Source organism: Culex quinquefasciatus, chromosome 2, assembly GCF_015732765.1.
Source record: "Culex quinquefasciatus strain JHB chromosome 2, VPISU_Cqui_1.0_pri_paternal, whole genome shotgun sequence".
NCBI lineage: Eukaryota > Metazoa > Arthropoda > Insecta > Diptera > Culicidae > Culex > Culex quinquefasciatus.
The window spans coordinates 211521777-211545354 of record NC_051862.1 but is presented as its reverse complement, the minus strand read 5'-3'; the positions used below and the strand labels follow the sequence as shown (position 1 = coordinate 211545354).

The following is a 23578-nucleotide window of genomic DNA, read 5'->3' as shown; positions in this document are numbered from 1 at the left end:
ATTCAACAAACATTTTGTTGAATCAAACCTCGTACAGGCTGATTCTACAAAATATTTTTCTGCGCGGATCTAGCAGTGATTGCGAAAACAGGCAAGTGAACTTTAAATTGATTTAAATTCATCGTAAGTCTTTGGGTCACTGATTTTTTTTTTAATTAATTAATTTGGGGTCGCTAAACTATAGAACATAAGACTTCTTTTCTGCGAACATGGACAGTTAAAGGAATTTATTTCGGATGCTTAAAGAACATGTTTAAACCGAAGCCAGCATCAAATGTAATTATTAGCTGTTTAGTTTATTAAAAAAAAAAAATGTGTTCGGCTTATCTCATTCGCATTAAATAATTTTCCAATAATTAATCAACCCAGCTCTCGCGATCGACTTGCAGACACAAACATCAGGCAAAACCAAAATCGCGCGAAATCATACACATTCTCGTCAAGCTTCCCATTTCTCACGATCCCCCTCCCTAATCAACAGCCATATTTTCTTCCGAAGCTTTACTGTCTCCGCCCCCCTCGGTAGCAGTCTTGTCCTCGTCATCCACGGGCAGTTCCAGAATTTTCGGTCCGTACACGAGCACGTACGCGCAGTGCCAGTCACCGCCGCCGGACAGCTTCAGGATCGCTTCCGTGTCCACCGGCGAGACACAGTCGTCGTCAAACTTGATCCACTGGTCGCCCTTTTGGCGCACCCAACCCACGTAATGACCGGACGAGCTGGACCGGCCCTGGTGCGTCAACACGGCCTGCAGCGTGTAGTAACCGCTGTTGTTGCTGCCCAAATCTGAAGAAACAAAAACAAGGCTTAAAAGAGTCAAAGTTCCACAGCTGGTCCACGAGACTCACCATCCTCGAAGCAGTACGGCTGGGGAATGGTCTTGGGCTTTTCGGTCTCGAGCTGGGCCTTGGTCTTGTGCTTTCCCTTCAGGTTCCGCTCCAGCTCGGCGTCCTCGACCTCCTTGTACTTGGCCCGGATCGGGGCCAGCTTAGTCTGCAGCTCCGGCGTGCACAGCTCGAACGCGTCAAAATCGATCGGGAACTTGATGTCCTTGAGCACCTTGGCGTTGATGCCCTCCTTGCCCTTGTACTGGAACCGGACGAACTGCACCGTCAGGTAGGCTGGCAGCCGGCTGATCAGGGACTGGGTTGGGGAATAGAAAAATGAAAGAATTTATAGGGAAAATCCTGGTTCTGATCTGATCTCTAACAAAATTACAAAATGGCGGGACGTGATGGAAACAAGGGCGTCTATGCCAAGGGGTTGGAAACTCTTAGAGCTATAATTGTTATGTTAACCAGTATATCAAAATATATGTTAGTATACTTATTATTTCCTTTACATATCGCCAGTATACTTACCAATATACTGAGAGTATCTTAATATACTAACAGTTTATTGTTTTTCGGTTAGTATACTAACAAGTATACTGGAATATCGTTAGTATAATTAGAGTAATATTAGAGTTTCCAGCCCCTTGATCTATGCACACCCAAAAAAATAGAATTAAAATTATTATGTTTTTTGGTCCAATTGACCCACACACTCTTCTTCATATTTTAGAGTTTAAACGATAAAATTTAAAAACAAAGAACACAAAAAAAAATATTGACGAATCAATAAAAAATAAGAACTGTTTTTTGATTACCACGTCTTGAATTTTCAAGTTGTTGAATTCTATAATTCTTTAATTTGTAATTAAAAAATCCTTAAATTCTGAAATCCTTTGATTTCGAAATTCTTAAAGCATTGCATTCTTAATTTTTTTTATTTTTATCTTTTCTAAACTCTTAAATGCCGAATTAATACAGAAAATCAGACATTTATAGAATCATATTTTAGGTCAGAAGTCTTATTTTGATTTTCTGAAATGAATTTTGACGATGACCTCGGAATATTAATTTTAGAACTTTTCATGTTTTGTAATGTTAATTATTTGAAGTTATTTTTTATTAAAGATTTTTTTTTGTTTATAAAACGAGCTTGACTTGGCAGTCGGCCGCTAGTACAAAATTAAGAAATCAATCATTTAAAATTTCTTAAGTTAAAAAAAATAAATTTGGAATTTTTAATATAAAAACTAGAAATAATCAAATTTTAAAATTATAAGAATACGAAATTATGATAATATAAATTTATGGAATAATGAAAGTATGACATTATGAAATTATAAAAATATGTTTTATGAAATTATAAAATTATGAAATTATAAATTTACACTTATGTTATGAAATTATGAAGCTATGATATTATGAAATTATTAAACTAGAATATTGGAAAATTATAAAATAAGGCTTTTTGAATTTTTAATTCCTAGATTCTTAAGTTCTTGAGTTCTTAAGTTATTAAGTTCTTAAATTTTGAAGTCCTTTTATTCTAAATTTTTTATCTTCAAATTTAAAATATTGAAATTTGTATTTATTTAATTCTTCTTATTTTTAAATTCCTAAATTCTTAATTTTTCATTCTGGATATTTTTTTAATTTTGGAAAAAAGAGTTTTTGAATGTTAGAATTTCGAGGTTTTCGTAATTTAGAATTTGTATATTTCAGATTTTTAAAACTTTACAACTTTAGAATCTTTAGAAATATCAACTCATACAACTTATTTTTCAGGGTTTCGGGTTTATTTTTTTTTTAAAGCTGTTGAATTTATAAATACTTTTATATTAAAATTATTATTTAATTCTGCATTTTTTTTATTTTGAATTCCGCTATGATTTTTGTTGTTCCTTGTAGAATATTCCATAGTACATTTTGTTATTTCAACAGTATTTATTATTGAAATGGCATGAATTTTGTTATTACCGTCTGCCCGGGTTTATTATTTTATTACTTATTTTTTCATATAAAATTTCAGAAATGTTTGTTTTTCCATATTCTGGCATATTTATTTTTGAATTAATATTTTTATTATTGAATTTAACAAATTTCAGATTATTATTGAATTTAACAAATTTCAGATTATTATTGAATTTTCAGCAAGAAAATAGATATTTGTATGATTATTGTCAAGTTTATTTTCACTCTGGTTTAATTCATTTCGGTCCCGCCAGTGTGGATCAATCGGACAGCGCAGCGGACTCATAATCCAGAGGTTGCTGGTTGGTACTAGCAATAAACAGTTGGCGACACGATGGCCGACAGCTATAAAGACAACTTCTGGAGTTTTTTTTGAAAAGGACCAATAAACTAAATTTTCAGTTTTTCCTATTTGGGTGTTTTTTAATACCCCTGACTCAAGGCAATTTCAAAAACACCCAAAAAGCAAAAACTGGAAATTTGGTTTATTGGACCTTTAAAAAAAAACTCCAAACTTCTTTTTTTACTCTCATTCGACCAATTTAATTTTAATTTAATTTTCAATATTTTTATATCGAATACAAAATTATTAAAACATTATCAGTCGTATTCAAAAAGGAAAAAAAATCCAATTCTTCAACTTTTTCGTCAAAACACATTCGATCCCATTCGCAATTTTCAGTGTGAGAACGGGCCTTGACCGATCTTATGCACTAGGTTCCCGACGAACACGCACTGCCCTTACACCTACATCTCACCCTTGCTCTGAGTCAGTACGAGCAGCACGCTAGAACACGCTTTGAGTGTTCGTGCCAGGCATGCACACCTTCTTTTCCGGTTACGCATTTTAACTCGGGCGGGGGTGGTACATTGCGTAGGGTTTGATGTAAGTATAAGCGCCTAACCATTTATAGTGTGCCTATCAACTTTCATTAAAGCAAAAACTGTTTTATTTTTAGTTTGAATTCAAAAACTAATTGTTATTTACTGTGTATTGTTCTCTCCTGAAATCTTCCCTATTGTTGAGTCTGTTTATCTGTTGCTATTTCTTTTGTCGCGGTGTTTTGTTACAATTGTTGGTCCTAAGCATGTTATAAAAGTTTACCAAAAATACAATAGTAATATTTGTGTTAATCCTTTAACCATTCCATAAATTGAGTAAGGGCTCGAACCTCACTTGCTTAAGAAAAATGTGAAGTTTCAAAACAATGGACAGTGAAAGAAAGATAGTGATTTATGAAGTAGATAAAGAAATTAACAATAGTTAATAAATAGAGGTAACAAACAAGCTTACATTGTATTGAGGGCAATTTACAGGGAAGATGAGAAATTATTCAAATAGATAAATAAAGAAAAGGCACATGATAAACAAAATTGACATCGCTGCCAAATTAAGGGAAAGCAGACAGTTTGTTACAGCAGCATCAATTGGTAAAATAGAGAGGAAAAGCGTTGAGAAATAAGAGAATCAAATGAATAAAATCGAAATCAAATGGAGGATAGTAAACAAAAGCCGCGTTAGAAAATCAGTGAAACAAAATAAACAGAAGATAGGTGGTAGCTGAAAATGAAGAGAAGAGAAACCCCGTTGTGCGATGTTTCAGGTACATCCACAGCAGTTGATTCAACATACTGCGAATCAAAACAATACCGTCTACAATCACAAATTACTTCCCTTTCCCACATTGACGCGCCCTTGATTTTTCTTAATTAATGTGCAAAGTAATCTATTAAAGTTGGGATCATTAAGAACACATCTGGCCGGTGGCCTTATTTAAAATTGTATTTTTATCACACGAAACGTTTAACTTAACTACTGAGCAATTCCAGCTTCTTTTTTTTCTGGTACTGTATCCGATCCTCTCCGATTTCATTGATACTTTGTAGACATGTTATCCTAGGTCTATGTAAGCCATTTTTGTGTATATGAAGCCAATTGCACTCGAAAATGACATTTGAGAAGGGCGTAATTTTTGTATTCTGTAATTTAAAAATAACTGTATCTCGAAGCCAAAAAGTGGTCAAAGACACCCAGTCACGACGATCTAGCAAGATTCTAGCAGAATTCTTAGAGAGCTGGATATTCTTAGAGCATTCGAGCAGAAATGTTCCACCGTTCTAGCAGGATTCTGACAGAACCAGCTCTGCTAGAATATTTCGTGACTGGGCAAACTTGTAGGAAATTGGACGGGCTTTCTGAAAAAAATACACTGAAAGAAAAATACACGTAACTTCTATGGGATTTTTTAATTTTTTATGATTAAAAGTTAAATTTTAAGGTGAAGTCACGATTTTTTCATTCAAAATTTTTGAGGAAATAGCCTAAAATGTTACAAAAAGACTCCTCCTTTCCTAAAAAAAAAAAAAAAATACAAAAATCATTTACTAAACCTGTTTTTTTGAAAAGTGGTCTAAACGTCAAAATTTTCAAAACCCGATAGTGAGAATCGATTCTCCAGACAATTTTACATAAAAGTCTCCATATTGACCATTGTCCTAAGTCCGATCCTTGCGAAGTTACAGCGGTTTAAAAATAAAAAAAGTCGAAAAAACAAACTTATGGAAAATTGGTCGAGCTTTCCTGTAAAAATATTTTCGAGACTGGAAAATCAAGTCTGTCATATAGAAAATGCCAAAAAACACCAAAAAAGCCTTTTTTTTCGAGATTTTTATTTTTAAAACCGCTGTAACTTCGCAACGATTGGACTAAAGGCAATGGTCAATATGGAGACATTTATGTAAAATTGTCTGGAAAATCGATTTCCTCTATTTCCACTTTTCAAAAAAACAGGTTTAGTAAATGATTTTTGTATTTTTTTTTAGGAGAGACATACCATCCTGCATTTTTCGTGAGTCTTTTTGTAACATTTTTGGCTATTTCCTCAGACATTTAGAACGAAAGAAAATCGTGACTTCACCTTAAAAGTTAACTTTTAATCATAAAGGGTGACCACTCAAATCCCATTTTCAAATTCCCGGCTTTTCCAGAAACTCAAATAATAGAGATTGGTGCGCTGAAAGTGGGGACGCGAAGTCGTGATTATTCAGGTTAATTTTTGTGTGTGTGCTTTAGTATCGCTATTTCTATGGGGTGAGTGCATAATTTGTATAGGTGGTGTAAAAAATATACGGAGTGAAAAATGATTTTTTTTTGTGTGCCTTTGGTCGTGAATTGTGTGTGTATTAATTTATTGTTTTGTGATTTTAAAAGCCCTTCCTATATCATCGTTGATCGGAAGGCACGGCGTCGGGTGGATTGTGTTTAAATTTTTCGAGGTTTTATTTTTTTGCGGTGAAAAAGCCATTTCTACAGTATGTAAAAAAAGTATTTACACCCCTTGGGCACTATGCGCATTTTGTGATGAAACATGTTAAAAATTTAAAGTTTGACAGGAACCTAGTATTAAGTTTTGTTCAGAAACTCATGCCAAACATTTTGCTACAAAAAGTTCATGAAAAGATGATTTCTATAAAAAGTTGTATAACAAATACTATTACGAAAATAAAAAAGGTGCAAAAAAAGTTTGTACACCTTTCGAAAAATTAACATAAATAATGTTATTTGTTGACAAATCACCATAAATCTAGTCTCCCAACTCCAAATAGGCATCCTTGACTGATTAAAAAAATAATTTGGATTGAATATAAAGTTTACTAATTACTTAGTATAAAAGTTTATATAACTCTGGAAATTCTAAATAAAACTTATCCAAACTTAATTTTGCAAACTTTCAATTTAACTAAATGTCAATATATTACCAAAGAATTGCTAAATAAACATTTTGGAGTGGGTATAACACCGTTTTGGGGGTCTTTGTATCGCTAGAATAGATTTTTCGTTGGAATTTCGTACCAACCCGGAATTACGTCGTCGAAAAATCCGCCGGCATCCAAACCGGTCCACAATTCACAAGTTAACCTATGTGGCATCGGAAAGGGCATAAAATTTCCGATCTTTTGATACCCATACATCTAGGTTTTCTTTAAAACCTACGTTTTTAAATACCGGGGCAAAAAGTAAGTTTGATCCACGAGAACAAAAATTACGAAATTCCATACATTTTTGGTAGGTTGCTCAAACGAAACCATAACAACGTTTTTGCCTAGGTATTTAAAAACGTGGGTTTTAAAGAAAACCTGGATGTATGGGTATCAAAAGATCGGAAATTTTATGCCCTTTCTGATGCCACATAGATTGACTTGTGAATTGTGGGCCGGTTCAGATGCCGGCGGATTTTCCGACGACGTAATTCCAGGTTGGTACAAAATTCCAACGAAAAATCAATTCTATCGATACAAATACCCCCAAAACGGTGTTATACCCACTCCAAAATGTTTATTTAGCAATTCTGTGGTAAAATATTGACATTTAGTTGAATTAAAAGTTTGCAAAATTTAGTTTAGATAAGTTTTATATAAAATTTCCAGAGTTATATAAACTTTTATACTAAGTAGTTTGTAAACTTTATATTCAATCCAAATTATTTTTTTAATCAGTCAAGGATGCCTATTTGGAGTTGGGAGACTGGATTTATGGTGATTTGTCAACAAATAACATTATTTATGTTAATTTTTCGAAAGGTGTACAAACTTTTTTTGTACCTTTTTTATTTTCGTAATAGTAGTTGTTATATAACTTTTTATAGAAATCATCTTTTCTTGAGCTTTTTGTAGCAAAATGTTTGGCAATAGTTTCTGAACAAAACGTAGTACTAGGTTCCTGTCAAACTTTAAATTTTTTACATGTTTCATCACAAAATGTGCATAGTGCCCAAGGGGTGTAAATACTTTTTTTACATACTGTATATAATGATCGAAAGACGCACTGACAATTTGGATCGTCGAGTTAATAGTGGAGCAAAATAACTGTGTGATTTTGTGTGTTAACCAGAAAGACCTTCCCATAGCATCGTTGCTCGGAAGGCTCGCCGACGGGTCTGTTATGAAAGTCCTCCCCATAGCGTCGTAGCTCGGGAGGCATCGAAAAGCCAATACCTTATCCTACTAACCCAAAAAAATAATCACGTGATGCTTGAAGGAGATGCTGTGGATTCAACGGTCTCAAGCGGTATCAACAAGTATATAGCGAAAAACTATGTGCTTGATGAGTCTGCAACTTCAACTATCGGACTAACATTCCTCCCTTTCGTTGAACTGCAGGCTTCTTGGGAGGGCGCCGGTATTGACTAATAAAGTAGGGATCTTCAGAGGTTAAACAGTGAACGGATGGTTGGCTCCCACTGATCATTTTTGATTCATTGTTTAACTTCAGCTGATCTGTCAATAACGGAGTAGCAGCTCATTGGCAGTCAACCATGCTCATGCTCATGCTCACTTTTCCAGAAACTCAAATAATAGACATTTCTTATCTAAAGAATGATTTGAAACAAAAAACTCTTTAAAAATAGTCGCTATCAACCATCGAAGAAATATTTTAATGAATTATAACAAATCAAACTGTTGACAATTTTCTTAAAATCAAAACATAATTATTTTTGTTCAGTTGGTTAAAAATGATTTTATCAAAGTTCCGTTTTTAATTTTGTGAATTTTTATGTTGGATTTTAAAATCAATTTTGATTTAAATAGTTGTCAGTATAAAACAGTTTTAATTTTTTCAATGAAAAATTCAGTTTGGTAAGTTCGATGTTTCACCACTTTTTTATGCGAAACAAGCTAAACCCGACAAACTTCGACTTGTTTTTTTTTTCGTTTGTTGACGTTTTTGGCTTGTTTGCTTATTCAGCCTCCTGTGATCAAAATATGTTTTTATGTAATTTTTCCCATGCAATCTGCAAATTTTCCGAAATCGGTTCTAGAGTGGCCAAAGTTGTCACTTTTTGGCGTAAAAACCTTCCTTGGACTTATAAGAACCCAACGCAACAAAGAGCACCTCGATCCGACGTTCCGTATTGAGCTGATTCACATTCGAACAAAACCGTCGAAATTTTTTATATATAGATGTTTAAAGAGTCAAATTCTTTAAATACATTTGCAATAACTTAAATCAAAATTTCTTGAAAATTATTTTTTTGCAATTTCAATATTTTTTCTGTTTTCAAAACGAAAATAACTTTTTATCCATTGTTTCATTCAGAACGAACAACGATTGGATTTTTAAGTTTCCCGATAGCTAAAATCAAGCTTTATCCAAAGTTATTTACCCATGCTCACAGAAAGTTCAAGAGAAACATTTTACATTTATAAAAAAGATATTGGATTTAGTGAAATAGTGAAAGGAACCTTAAATTTAATGTAAGTTCCTAAGGAAGAATTGAGTGAATTTAAATTAAAATTGTACAAAATATTTTAAAAAATTCAAGATTTCGAAAATAATTTTCAAAAGAGTATGCTTGGGATTCCCGACTTTTCCCATTTCCTTGCCCATTTCAGACTTTTTCCCGATTTTTTGCGAACGGCTTCGAGATACAGTCATTTTTAAATTACAGAATACAAAAATATCTAAAAAAATTACACCCTTCTCAAATGTCACTTTCGAGTGCAATTGGCTCCATATACACTAAAATGGCTTATATAGGCCTAGGATAACATGTCTAAAAAATTTATTGAAATCGGAGAGGGTCGGGTACAAAAGTACCAGAAAAATTCCTGATTTGAGCTGGAATTGCTGTACTGTGCAATTTGACTTTTACTCAAGTAATTCAGAAATTGTTATAAAAAAAACATGAATTATAAATATTTTGTTTTTTTACTGTGTGTAGTTTGCGATGATGGCTGCCGTTGGCATCCCCCTGTGTTTATGCGATGGTTATCGAAGTCCATGTTAAGAGGACAAGGGAAATTCTCCACGGTATCTGCAAGTAAATCTCGCTTTGGGACCATCCATAAACCACTTGGACTTTCTCCATTTTCCCATCGTTTCGCTGCCGGTCAGCGGGTATTTGAGTTTGGATATCACTCACACAACGCTTCATTTTAAATTTTCTGTACAAATCAGCAGCGAAAAAAACATCAGCTTGATTTGTTCTGTTTCTACGCCCACTGCTTAAATAAAACATAAATTTTGAGACATTTTCACATTTTTGTTTATTTTTTTTTTCACATGTTTCTTATTTGCTCCTTAATTTCTTCGTAACTACACTTGTGTAAGGATAATTGTAATTCATATCACTAATGTTTAAATTAATCGATTTTACATAATTGTAGTCTGCTTGCTCTTGCTTTTCCATGTTTTGTTTGTTTGTTTTTTTTTTGTTTTCTTTTCTTTACAACTAATAATAAATCAGTGTTGCAGCTGTTGTTTGTTTGTTTTTTCTTTTCTTTTTGTAGATTTTGTTACCATTCAATCTTTTCTGTTTGCTTGTTTTTTGTTTTCTTATTAAAAAATAAATCACCTTAAACGTTACAGTAAGAATTATTGTTACAGATAAATCACACGCACAGGAGACAATCACGCGCTCGACATTCTGCTGCGCGTTTTGGGGTTCGGGCAGCCCAAAAATCCATTCATTCATCAGGCAGGGGAGGGGGAGGGAAGGGACACGGGGAGTAAAGGAAGAAGCAGTCTGTTGTATAAGGTACAAAACGACTGAGAAGGCAGGGATAAAAACAGAGCAAGGAAAGAACGGCACACACGCGTATTATGGGCGGTTGCTTTTCTCTCTCGTTCTCTGATTATGGGTGTTGTGTTTATGCTGGGTATGGCAACAGTCGAAAAGAATTGCGTTTGCTTGTTTTTTTTTTGGTTTCGTGGCTTGAAAAACGGGACGAGTTGCTTTTGAGTTGTTTTTTCTTCTCTTTCACACACACTCGAACTCGCACACCAGACTTTCATTTCTCACAAAATTTATTATACACTACTAGAATTTTTGTTTTTGTTTTTCTGTTTTGCATTGTGTTGTAAAAATATAATAGACAGATACTCCTTCGCTATCTCTGTGTGCTCTCTCCATCGGACAATTCTTTGTTTTTCCACTCAATCTATTCTCCTGCTGCAGATGCTAACGGCCCAATCTTAGTATCGATTGGGATCAATAAGTTTGCAGTTTGATAAAACAGATTAAACGCGCTCTAACGTTAATGCTCTGCTCGCAAACATTATGGGTATCAAATTGTGAGGGGGGAGGGGGCAAATTGTTTGAAACTTTTTTAAAAGAAGTAAAACTGCTGCCGCTAGAAATAATTCAAAATACAACCTGTATTGGGGGGGAAAGCGGGAAATTGCATGGATTTGCTGACTTTGCAAGAACTCTTTCTCTCCTTCTTCTTCTTCTTCTATGTACACACGCACGCACTTTAAGGGGGGTATGAAATTACAAAAAATAATAATAAGGATGCTCGTAATTCCTGCTGCGGAATTGAAAAATAAAAAAAAAGATCCGTGAAGCAAAACAGAACCAGTTCCGCTCCTGAGTTGTGTATGTTGTTCCGGACGACCGCACTCTAATCCGTGTAGACAATGTACTGGGAATCGTTGTCGTCGACCGGTTCCATCTTGACGTACGACTGCGACGGCATCATGGCGTGTTGGGACATGAGGTTGTTGTTGCGGCCACCCCCACCACCTCCGCTTCCCCCTCCACCCCCACCGCTGTTGTTCCGTTTGGCCTTGGCGTGCGTCAGGATGTGGGACTTGAGATTGGTGGATTGGGCAAACTTTTTGTTGCACCCGTCGAACGGACACACGTACGGCCGGTCGCCGGTGTGTATCCGGACGTGCGTTCGCAGGTTAAAGTCCAGCGAGAACCGCTTGCCGCAGCCCTCGAACGTACACTGGAATGGTTTCTCGCCAGTGTGGACCAGCTGGTGCCGTTTCAGTTTGGAGCTCTCGACGAAGGACTTCCCGCACTCGGCGCACACGTGGACGCGCGGACCGTGCGTGTGCAGGTGCTTCCGCATCGCGCTGTTGTCTCGGAACATTTTGTTGCAACCCTTGTGCGGGCAGGCAATGTTCCGGTCGGACGATTCACCCCCGGAGGTAGCTCCGCCACCACCGCCGCCACCCGCCTTCGACGACATTCCCCCAGACGAACCGCCTCCACTCGAAAGTTTGCCGAGTTTCGTTTTGTGGCCGGGTCGGGCGAATTCCGCCAGCTGCTTCGGGTCGGACAGATCGATACCGGTCATGCCGCAGTGATGATCCTGGGTGATTTTCTTGCCCGTCATGTACTCCGTGTAGTCCGGGTCCGGTTCGGGGTTCGAGCCGTCGTCGTCGTCCGTGCCGGAGGCCCACATCGTGACGCTGAACTCGCCCTCCATGGTTTTGATTTGTACTTGCTTCTGCTCCCACCGCCGGGGCTTGTGATTGACATCGAGCGTTTCGACCGCGGTCAGATTGTGGACGTCGTTGGACCGGATCCGGTTCACGATCCGTGGCTGCTTCATGCCGGACTTTCGCTTCCGTGAACTCGGCCCGGGCGTTGACTCGATGTAGATTTCGTTTTCCAGATTGATGTCGCCGTACACGCACATCGGATCGCCCGACGAGTCCAGCACTTCTTCGTGGGCCTGAATGTCCGCCTCCTGGTGCAGGATCTCCTCGTCGTCGTCCATGTGATGCATCATCAGTCCCTGGGAATCTTCCGTTTCGCACGTCACCTCCTCGTACTGATCGTCGACGCCGACCTCGTACTGCTCGTAACCGCCCATCTCGGCACCAAAGTGGCCGTCCACGTGGTCTACCACCTCCACGATGTTGGAGTCGATCTCCACCTCGCACATGATATCCTGGTGGGAAGACATCCCGGCTCCGGCTGCTGTGTGCTCCTCTCACTTCCGTCTACTGTTCCAGTTTGTCTCTGCGTCAAGCCTGGAAGGAGAGGAAAATCTTCGGCGTTAGCAAAAACTACTCAAATTAGGAATGCTTTAGATCCAGAAAGAAATACCACAGATTGGACCATAGTTTCACAGAATACTAAACATAGCTTAGCTCTTCTAACATCTAACTCCTAGGAATATTTACTTTATCCTATCCTGTTATTTTAATATCAATTACAATAGTTCAATCATATAATAACGACTGCCTCTTAACATGTTTGAAAATGTCAACCAATCATCTTTGTGGTTAACTTTACGCTGTAGGTCTGGCCTGGTATGTAAGCTTTCTATGTTGATGGCAGTAAGGTACGTGCTTTTTCTAACCGACTAATCTAAATAACATATTCAATTTCAATTTGTGTTTTTATTAGAATTCAGCAGTTCTGTTCCAGGATGTTACATTTGCAATTCAGAGATTTGGAGAACCTTTCAACTGAGATTAATTCAAAAGCCTTTGCAGGGAGAGTACATATTTCTATGTTTAGATTTTGCTAGCTGAGTGCACTTTTAGGGAAAACAATTCTTGAGAAAAAAAACCCTAGATCTATGTTTGGCTTAAAAACTAATATCACAGTTGTTGACGGAGGAGTGCTTCGATGAGCGGATTCGTTGACATCCCACAGGAAGTCCTGAAGGTTATCGTTGCCGTCGCCTACGGTGCGATTTGGCGCAGTTGCCCCAGACCGCAGCAGCGGATGATGCACTTGACCACCAGCGACTTGTTCCTGATGCTCAGCTTCGACCGCCGATTCAGCAGGGAGTAGAGCGCTTTGGTGGACCGATCCACCTTCCCGATGATGTAGTTCACGTGCTTGTCGTACTTTAGCTTCTTGTCATGCACCACTCCCAGGTACGTGACATCGTCGTTCCACGTTGCAGGATGGCCGTTGACGCTGATCGATCTGCGGGGAAGGTGCCGAGCAGCACGCCTCCCGGTGAAGAATATGGACTGGGTTTTCCCAGCGTTCAGCTTGATGCGCCACTTCCGCTGAAACTCCTCGAGGTTGTTCTGTGCCGCTTGAAGGTTGGTAACGACGATCTTCGGGTCCTTGTCCGACGTCAAGTATGCAGTATCGTCCGCAAAGAATGCGTACGACACTCCATCAATCATCGGCACGTCGGAGGTGAGGATGTTGTAGAGGAGTCGGGTTCAGCACTGATCCTTGGGGCACGCCGAAGGGAATGTTGTGGACGGAGGAACGCTCGCCGTTGACAGTCACCGTAAACGTCCGGTTTGTCAGGAACGACTCGACGCTCTTGACCAGGAACGGCTGGAGGTTCGAGCGGAAGAGCTTGTACACTGCGGCATCCTGCCACACGGAGTCGTAAGCCTTTTCGACGTCGAGAAGGATCATGCCGGTCGATTTCCCCGCTAGGAAGCCGCGCTTCACCATCTCCGAGATGCGGGCGAGTTGGTGCACCGTCGAATGCCCCGGCTTGAAGCCGAACTGCTCGTGGGGGGCGATTTGCTCCGTCTCCAGGTTACGGTTTATCCCGTTCGAGGAGTTTGCTCAGGCTGCTCAAAAGGCTGATCGGGCGGAAATTACCTGGATAGGTTATGTCCTTGTTCGCCTTTGGGATGGCGATCACGTTTGCGTGCTTCCAGCCGACCGGAAAGTAGCCCAAGGCCAGGCAAGCGTTGAATATCTTGGTCAAGACGACCAACCCCAAATAACATATTCACAATTTAGTATTTCTTATAACCTTAACGAGTTTTGGAGTTCCTTTCAACTATGATTTTTGTACTATGAAGTTGGATATACTAACAATAGATCTAGCAAGAGAAGGCAAACTGAAAAAACCATCGAGATTTGCTAAGGAAAAGGATAGAATGTTTTGTCTTTTGCCGCTGAAAAACTACGCTGCACAAGACAGCTTATCCGTTGTAGATGTACTTCTTCATCAGCTCACTGAGAGCTTGCAATTGAGCTGCCTTGTTCTGGCATGCACGAAAGCGGGCAAGCATCTCTCCAGCAAGAGTGAAAAACTCCGGAAGAGATCATCACCGCTGACATCAGCTTGTCCCGGGGGAGAAGCGCTCGCAGAAGCGGCTTCGGAGGTTGAAATAAGAATTGCTCCCCTAGTATTTAATGCCTCGGTCTTGGCCCGACGAGTGCTACCAACTTTGACAGCACAGAAGCATCGTTTTGCGCGCTCTTTCGTTTTCTGGAACCATTCCACTCGTGTCTCTTGAAGAATTCAGAGCAAATACGTGTATTCTTCGCGTGGACGTGTTATTTCTTTCTTCACCGTATTCCTAGGACTTCCGATTGTGTGAGAATCCGCCAAGATTATCTTCATGTCCTGCTCATCGAGGTACTTTTTCCGCGCGACACAACCACGGAAATTCGCCGTTTGGTTTCTACCACACTTCACGCACTTTGTGCTGCTGAGCTTACCCATTCTAACCAACTAATTTGTGTTAAGTTTAGTGGGAATGCAAAGAAACGGAATATCGTTGATCTGGTTGACCCTGAAGTCTTCGTTCCAAGTGACTTGTTACCTTTGGAAAATCTGAGACCAAAGACATTTAATGCTTTTAAATCTCACGTTGTAATGACTGTAGCATTTGCAGTCACAGTATGTACTATAAAATTTCAGTTGATGCACTCCAAGGCTGCTGGAATCATTAACGGAACTACTAAATCTAAGTTACTTCTTACTCTGTGAAACTTAACCAAAAACATTCCGAATCTAACTATAAACTCCTCTCCTGATCTCAAGATTATGTTAAAAGGCCGACACGGTTTATTCCTTAGCCTGTGCCAAATCGGTTAAGGCTTAGTGGTTAGTGTTCATCCTAAAAAGTTACAAGCGTAGAAGACATTTTCCCTGCATCCTTCCGAACTAATAACCATTTTAGAGCCCTTTGTGTCAATGAAGAGTGTTTGCAATTTTAAGAGCAAAACGTCAACTTTCCAAACCCCGACGTAAGTGTCTGCTAGCTGAAACGCTCTTCCCGATTACAGACGTGAACATCAGGTTACTAGAATTGTTACATTATTCAGTTTTTTGTCTTGGATACAACTTTGTGGAAGACATATTAGTGAAGGGATGTAGGTAACAATTTTCAACATTCCATGGATTGAACGAAGACTTGGTTGATTCTTAATTTGTTAAGGGTTATTGTGACAAACCTCATACACACTTTGCACTGCTACGCAATAATGTTCTTGTATTGTTTCGTGTTTCTTCCATAGGGGTTTGTAGGCTTTTGTAGATGCTCCGGATGTTTCTTTAAAGTTATGATACTTGTCAAATCCCTTTTCGTTGAACATAACGTCGGTGTCCTCTACAATTTCGTACTTTTGTTCAATGATTTTTCATCATATCTCTTGGCTGTTACAGTTGCTGCGTTTGATAATAGCACTTACAAAACCATATTCATGGGCTTAGATTAACGATTTAAATAAGATAAGTTATATAGATCTAGCTATGACGTAGATTACACTATTATTACTATTACAGAATTTAAATACCTACGACTTTGCTAACAATTAAAGCCTGCAATCAAAACATTGTGAATTCAAACTTTCTGTGAAACGGTCCATTCTGTGGAATCGATTTCTGGCCAGATCCATCGCCCTAGCAGATCGTCGCACCGCACACACAACACAACAGCTTCCTCTTCTTCTACTTGCTCTTCTTGTGTTGTTTGTTGTTGTGTGTGTGTGTGTGTTTGCACGCGCGTTCTTGTGTACCCCATCAAGAGTCGTCTCCCATCCCATCCAAGTGGGCTACGAAAGTTCCTTACCCGAATCTCCTCCCGAACACGGCAGCTGCTGCACTTCCCTCCTCCTCGACCTCCTTCTTCTTCTCCCCTTCCTCCCTCAACAACCGGCAGCGGCCGCGACAGTCGCGCTTTTGTTGATGTTTGCTTGGCCCTGCTGCTGCTGCTTCTTCTTCTTCTCATGCACCTCTTCGCTCTCTCTCTCTCCCTTTCTCTCGTTCGCGCACTTTACACACCTCTCCGTCTCCCTCTCCCTTTCACCCCACCCCGCGGAGCTTCCACAAGACGAGCGGGCCCGAAATCGAAGGAACTTTTCCGCTTGCAATCCGAGGGCCACTTTTTCGCCCCTTGGCCACTTCCGGCACGCGCACAGTACACTCCACTGGATGACAGCCGGCCGCGTTAATGCATTTCCACGCGCGCACGAACCCGAACCGCGGGTTAAATCCGGTAAAAGTGCGATTTAGTTCACTCCGCCAGGAAACAAAGATGTCTGCCGTCGTCGTCGTCGTTTCGTTTGTCTGACGAGCGAGAGCCAGTCAGCGGCAGAGCCCGGAGCCGACGACGACGAAGTTCGAAAAAGCTCGCGCGCTCTTTTGTTCGCGCGGTGGATTTCTCTCGCAAAAGAGAGCAAAGCGGGGAAATGTTTCAATGGTGGAAGTTTTTCACCGGTCAACTTTAGGGTAGGGTGTCAAATGTTGGACAAGTTCTATGAAAACGAATAAGGAATTAGGGAGCGTTCTGTCATTACGTAATGCAGGGGATAGGGGGAAGGAGGCTGTAACAACGATCCATATATCTCGAGTTTTTTTATGAAAAGGTCCAATAAACCAAATTTCCAGTTTTTCCTTTTGGGTGTTTTTCAAACCGCCTTGAGTCAAGGGTATCAAAAAACACCCAGAAAGCAAAAACTGAATATTTGGTTTATTGGACCTTTTCAAAAAAACTCCAGATATGGAAATATATGTATACATATATTTTTTTTATTTCCAGAGCAACATTTCGAGCCAAAAATTTCAGCAGTATTTGTAAATATTGCTCGGTTTGTTCTAGAGGTCGTATCGAGGTGCTCCAATTTGGATGAAACTTTCAGCGTTTGTTTGTCTATACATGATATGCACTCATGCCAAATATGAGCCCTCTACGACAAAGGGAAGTGGGGTAAAACGGGCTTTGAAGTTTGAGGTCAAAAAAACATAAAAAATCTTAAAATTGCTCGCATTTCCGTAAAACTTCATCAATTCCAACTCTCTTAGATGCATTTGAAAGGTCTTTTGAAGCACTTTAAAATGTGCCATAGACATTCAGGATTGGTTTGAAATTTTCTCTTAGCTTTTGCAAATTACTGTCAAAAATGGATTTTTTTAAAACCTTAATATCTTTTTCCAACAGCCTCCAACACCCATACTCCTATGGGTCAAATAGGCAATTTCATGGACTATAAGCCTATGGTATTAACTTTTTGGCCAATCGCAGTTTTTCTCATAGTTTTTCGATTTTTCTACAACAAACAATTTACAACGTTAGTTTTTATCCTGCTGGCCTCCATAGCGGCACTTTTTGGTCTCAATTTTGTCATATTCGGAATCCTCGGACAATTTCACGTAAGTTAGAAGTATTGGAATTGTAATTTTGATTTAAAAAATAATTAAATAAAACATTTTTGAAAAAAAAAATAGATTTTATTTACCCTATGATCAATACGTCAAATGCTGTATCAAGTAGGCGAAAACCTGTTTTACCCCTAATCCAACAAATTGTTAAAAAATATTTTAATTCATTCTAATTGGCAATTTTTCCAATCAAATTTACAACTCCAACACTTCTAATTTACGTGAAATTTTCCGATGATTCCGAATATGACAAAATTGAGACCAAAAAGTGCCGCTATGGAGGCCTACAGGGCAAAAACTAACGTTGTAAAATTTTTGTTGCAGAAAAATCGAAAAACTATGAGAAAAACTGCGATTGGCCAAAAAGTTAATACAATAGGCTTATAGTCCATGAAATTGTCTATCTTTTGACCCATAGGAGTATGGGTGTTGGAGGCTGTTGGAAAAAGATATTAAGGTTTTAAAAAAATCCATTTTTGACAGTAATTTGCACAAGCTAAGAGAAAATTTCAAACCAATCCTGGATGTCTATGACACATTTTGAAGTGCTTCAAAAGACCTTTCGAATGCATATAAGAGAGTTGGAATTGATGAAGTTTTACGCAAATGCGAGCAATTTTAAGATTTTTTTAGGTTTTTTGGACCTAAAACTTCGATGCCCGTTTTACCCCACTTCCCTTTGTCGTAGAGGGCTCATATTTGGCACGAGTTCTTCTCAAGTATAGACAAACAAACGCTGAAAGTTTCATCCAAATTGGAGCACCTCGATACGACCTGTTACACATTGGTGAAAAACTCGCTCTTAAGGGGTTACATACATGTAGAAAATCACAAAATTTCATATTATAGAAAATTTATTAAATCCACTTAAAAATGATTTTCAGTCACTCCTGAAAGTTTCATGAAGATATTTCATGGTAAAACTTAGAAATAGATGATTTAAGCTCAACATTTTGACATGTGCAAAGTGAACTGTCAAACTTAATGAGCGTTTTTCTCTAAACACCGAGTTGATTTACGGGTGCCAAAAGGGGTCGAGATGGCAAGAGCCAAATTGGCTGAAATTTCGAGTGAAGACTCTCAAGACATATCCTGAAACGAAACGAAACGAAACTATTGGCACTACGCCCCCCGGGGCATGGCCTTCCTCTAACGTGGGATTTCTGCTCCAGCGCCTCTGACGAGACAGGAGAAACCGGGACCGACGTTTTACTTCACCATCCGATAGAAGCTCAGTGGATAAGGCGGGAATCGAACCCGCGTCTCAAGACATATCCTGTGATTTTCAAATTTTGCTTTAAAAAAATACAAAAATCAAAAAATTACGAAACAGTTATACGGCAAAGTTAGAGATATTTTTATCTTTTTGAAAAAAAAAAAAACTTATTGAAAATCGGCCTTCATCATGCACACGGATTTTACAAGAATGTTTAGGTGTGTGCTCATACCAATCTCTGACATTTTTGCCGATTTACAGGTATGTAACCCCTTAAATAAATAAGTACTTTCATAAACATGTTTAAAAAAATATTTTAATCATCCCCTTTTTTGCTTGGTAAAACGTTCAAATTGGTCGAGAGGGAAGAAAGATACAAATGTTTTAAATCTTGCACTTGTTTCGAAAATTTGATTTTATGCGTTTCACTTCGCTTAGTGAAAACTCTGGGTTACTGCCAAAGTATAGAGCCCTAACAAAAAGTTCTTTGTCAAATGACCTATCAATTTAAAATTTTATGAATTTGAAACAGTAATCACGTAAATTAACCATAAACAATGCAGATAATTCACAATAAATTTTATAGGTTTTTTAATTTGTGAGAAACAAAATTTATTTTTGATTTGATTTGATGTAATAACAGACAGGGCCACAAGGATTACCTATGTAGCGGTTGCCTAGAATTACAGTGGCCCAGACTTAAAAGGAGCATCTTCAAATTACTGCCGTATGAAGGGCCAATAGGGGTAGTTGGACACGAACGAGCAAAATCACTCACGGTGTTCTCAGGGGACCTTCCGACAGTAACCTCCAATAACTCCGAAAAAAGTCTGACAAAGCTGAAAAACAGGGCTCGCACCCTGTTGGGGTCCTAAAACGGCGCGGCAGACAGCTAGAAACTGACAGAAGTCAATAAGTGCAGTAAGAAACAAAATTTATTTTTGATTGTGAAAAAGTATTCTAGTTTGTTAATTATGGTTGGTAATTCTTTAGAGGGCTTTCCGTTGTTTATGGAGAGTTCCCACACCATGTAAAGTAGTTCTTTCTAAGAAACATTCTTTTAAATGATTTCCCGATTTTGGCAACATACCTGTTTTGGCAATATAAAAATCACCTCAAGTTGCCAAAAACGGGACGGTACTGTAATCTGAATTTTGATTATTCTATTTTAAGTATTTTTGAATTTCAAATGTTAAGAGCTTAATCACTTTTTATTTGAATTTATGAATTTTTATTTTTTTAGTTCTTCATTTCGAATTTTTTAATTGAAATGAATTATATATTTTTTATTTTCTTTAATATATATTTCTTAAAGGTTGGTTCCGTTTGCATCACTCTACCCTTTGTGCTTCATGACAAAGCTCCGCTGAAACCTTTCACTCCGCTCTCACCAGTTTCCATCCTCCCTCTCCCAGCTTCGAAAACTAGCGCCCTCAGCCGATCCCGTCAATTTTGCTCTCGCGGGACCTGTTTACGTTCGAATCCAACATGGCGGCCGACAATCGAATTCAATATGGCCACATGTTTTGATTTTCGCTTCGCAACTCGAGTCCCGCGCCGGGGGCGGTCAATGTTTACGAAATGCGCTGCAACTGCGGCAAATTGGTAAAATAGTGCGCAAAAATCCGAAAATAGCGGCTCCCAGCGATGGAATGAGGCAATTTTTGCGCGCGCGGGGGGTGATTATTCTAGAAAATTTTCGTTTTGCCGGATCGGTCGAGGGGTCGGGAAAAAATGTTTACAAAAACATGCACACAAACGCGGCGGCCGCGGCCTCTGCGGTTGTTGGTATGGCGGAAGGGAGAAGAAGAGTGAGAATTTTTGCGCAAGAGGGAGAGCGAGAGGAGTGTTTCGATTCTCCGCACTCTCTTTCGAACGTGTGTTTTGGAAGCTTTCGCGATGAAAGCTTGACAAGACATAGACGATAGGTTCAGACGGAGAACGCGCAAATTTGGTGACAGAAATTTAATTAGGTTTCGGTAAAAAAAACCAAAATTATATTTTAATTTGTTTTGGTTGTGAATAGCAAAAAAGCACATATTTTGCTACTTTTGAGCAACTGTTTGCCTTCAAAAATAAAGATAGGTCAAACATAAATTTGGTTACCCTACTTTGCAGGGCTGTTACCGAATGTTTTTAAGTTGCCATCGAATCGTTTCTTGATTTCAATGATTTTTTTTTTAATTTTGCATAAATCAGTGCACAGGTTAACATATTTTAGTACTTACCGTTTTCGTGTAGACAGCGTCCCGTCCCAACGTCGGTGACTGTTTTGTCAATTGCTCTTTCAATCTCTGAAAGGGGAGTTTTGTTGCAACATTTGTAGCAGAACATTCAATTCGAAAACCTTACCAACTTAATTCCCGAATGCATGTATTTGACCTCGGTCGAAATAAAGCAGCTCAGCTGCAGGAAATTCTCCTTGGATTTGCTCACGGGTTCGTCCTCCGCCTCGGTGCAGCTCATCTGCACGTCAAACGACCCCCCGAACCACTGATCAATAAACGAGCTGTACTTCAACGCCTGGTCCGAATCTCCCTTCGAGGGCTGCAACTTTTGCTGCAGCATCTTGAGCAGCTCGGACCAGCACTCGTTCGCGTCCTGCTGCCGGTACGTTCCGTTCTCGCCCGTCTGGGCAAAGTTCGGGAAGGCAATGTGCAGCCGCTGGAGGAACAGCACCGGCGTGACCGTATCGCTGCGCTCCATATCGTCAAACAGGTTCCGCATCGAGGTCGTGATCGCCCCTGGGGAAGCCAGGCCGGCCAACGGGCCGCCACCGGATGACCCGGCCGAGCTCGGATCCTCGCGGAAGGTCTTCAGCGCTTCGCGCAGCTCGCGCACCGACTTGAGACACTGCAGGGTGGCGTTCATGTAGCACGTGTTGCCCAGGTTCGTCAATCCGGCGGGAAGTTCCAGCTGAAAGGGGATTGATAAGTCGGAAATCTCGCTTGGAAGACGAACTCAACTCACAGCAGTAGCCAGCTCACTCTCGTTCATGTCCTCGATAAACTTGGGCTTCTCAACGGGTTCCTGCGGAACCTCCTCCCTCGTCCCGAGCAGCAGCAAAACGGTTCCCTGCGGAAAATAACAAGATTCTTTGTCAGAAACTCTGCAATCAGAACGAACCAAAACTCGCTCACATCCTTAATGGGCATGTTCCACTCGTCGTCCTTCAGGTTGATGCCCTTGCAGAGGACCTTCTGCCGCTCCGGCTGCACTCCGGTTAGCGCGTACAGCTGGGCCTTGAACAGCATCGGTTCCTCGTCCGTGTTGACCTCGACGTTCGGGAAGTTCTCCTTTCCCCATTTCACTTTCACTGCAAGAATGAAACAGCAAATTTTAGAAGTCTTCTTTGTTTGCCGAGTGTGTCCCCATTTCGGAACAAACACAAAACCAACCGATCCCGGAGGAATCTGTCAACACTTTCTAACCTCAATCGCTTCCAGCGATACTTTCCCTAAAATCAAAACAAACAACCTTCCCTCTTCGGGAGAGAAAAAAAAAACTTACCAGTAAAGCAAGGCATTTCCGCGTGTCCTGAATCCGGCAGAGAACGACGGTGGTAACGACGACGGTTCCGAACAAGGAACAAGGTGAACAAATCTACCGAAATTTACAGCAAAAACTCGCGCAAAGCTTCTGCCACAGAAAACAGCCAAAAAGCGAATGAAAAGGGAGAGAGATGAGTTGCGAATATCACAGACTGGTGGCAAGCTTGTCAAAAAATGAACCTCACTTTTGACAGTCCATATAGGGTGAATGCTCCATAAACTGGTTGCACAAAATAGGGTATACAGGCCATTTATAAGTTAATTTGAAAAAAAGTTTATTTAATATTTAGGTTTGTAATTGGAAATTGTTATTTATTGTCTAGTTATTTTTTTTGTTAAGACCGTGCCATGCGGTAAGGCTTCCGCCTCGCAAATGGGAGTTCAGAACCCGGTGCGGACCAACATAGCTGGTGATCGTTTTCCTTCTGGATACGATTTCTAAGTAAAGGAAAGGTAGTTTATCGTCACAAGCTGTACATTATCTTCTTGGAATATTGACATTTAACCTCATTTAACACTAAAATATGTTAATAAAGTTAACATTAAAAAATGTGAACGATTGATTTCGTCCTCAAAAGGCTGGATAATATTTTATTTTTTCTAGTTATTTATTTTTCGACAAAACATATTCAAAATTATTCATCAAAAACACAATTTGAAATATTTTTTCACAAAAAAAAACTTTTTTTCAATTGCACATTTGCTGGCTCTTTTACCCTATATTAAGCGTCAGAAGGGTAAAGCGACCAAATAGCGGGGTCCACGGTCCAACCAATGTGAGTATCGCGGCCCATATATACAATTTGACAATCTTGCCATCAGGCTGGAATATCACCACAAATTTTATGCCTGTCACTCTTGACGGTGAAATGACAGGAGAAAGACTCTG

General features: G+C 39.4%; 2 protein-coding genes across 2 annotated transcripts; both read right to left on the bottom strand.

Moving 5' to 3' along the window:
- Window positions 1-272: 272 nt before the first annotated feature.
- Window positions 273-23543, bottom strand: LOC6048069 (ubiquitin carboxyl-terminal hydrolase 14). The gene is made up of 8 exons (XM_038251515.1): window positions 23528-23543; window positions 22649-22841; window positions 22279-22454; window positions 22109-22213; window positions 21491-22054; window positions 21367-21432; window positions 850-1144; window positions 273-787 (listed from the first exon to the last, which is right to left on the bottom strand). Exons 2-8 carry the CDS (start codon window positions 22662-22664, stop codon window positions 471-473), a joined length of 1539 nt encoding a protein of 512 aa, XP_038107443.1. The 5' UTR covers window positions 22665-22841; window positions 23528-23543; the 3' UTR covers window positions 273-470.
- LOC6048071 (transcription factor YY2) lies at window positions 9825-16852 on the bottom strand. Its single transcript, XM_038251520.1, has 2 exons — window positions 16334-16852; window positions 9825-12571 (listed from the first exon to the last, which is right to left on the bottom strand). The coding sequence occupies exon 2, from the start codon at window positions 12502-12504 to the stop codon at window positions 11206-11208; it is 1299 nt and encodes a 432-aa protein (XP_038107448.1). The 5' UTR covers window positions 12505-12571; window positions 16334-16852; the 3' UTR covers window positions 9825-11205.
- Window positions 23544-23578: the final 35 nt, after the last annotated feature.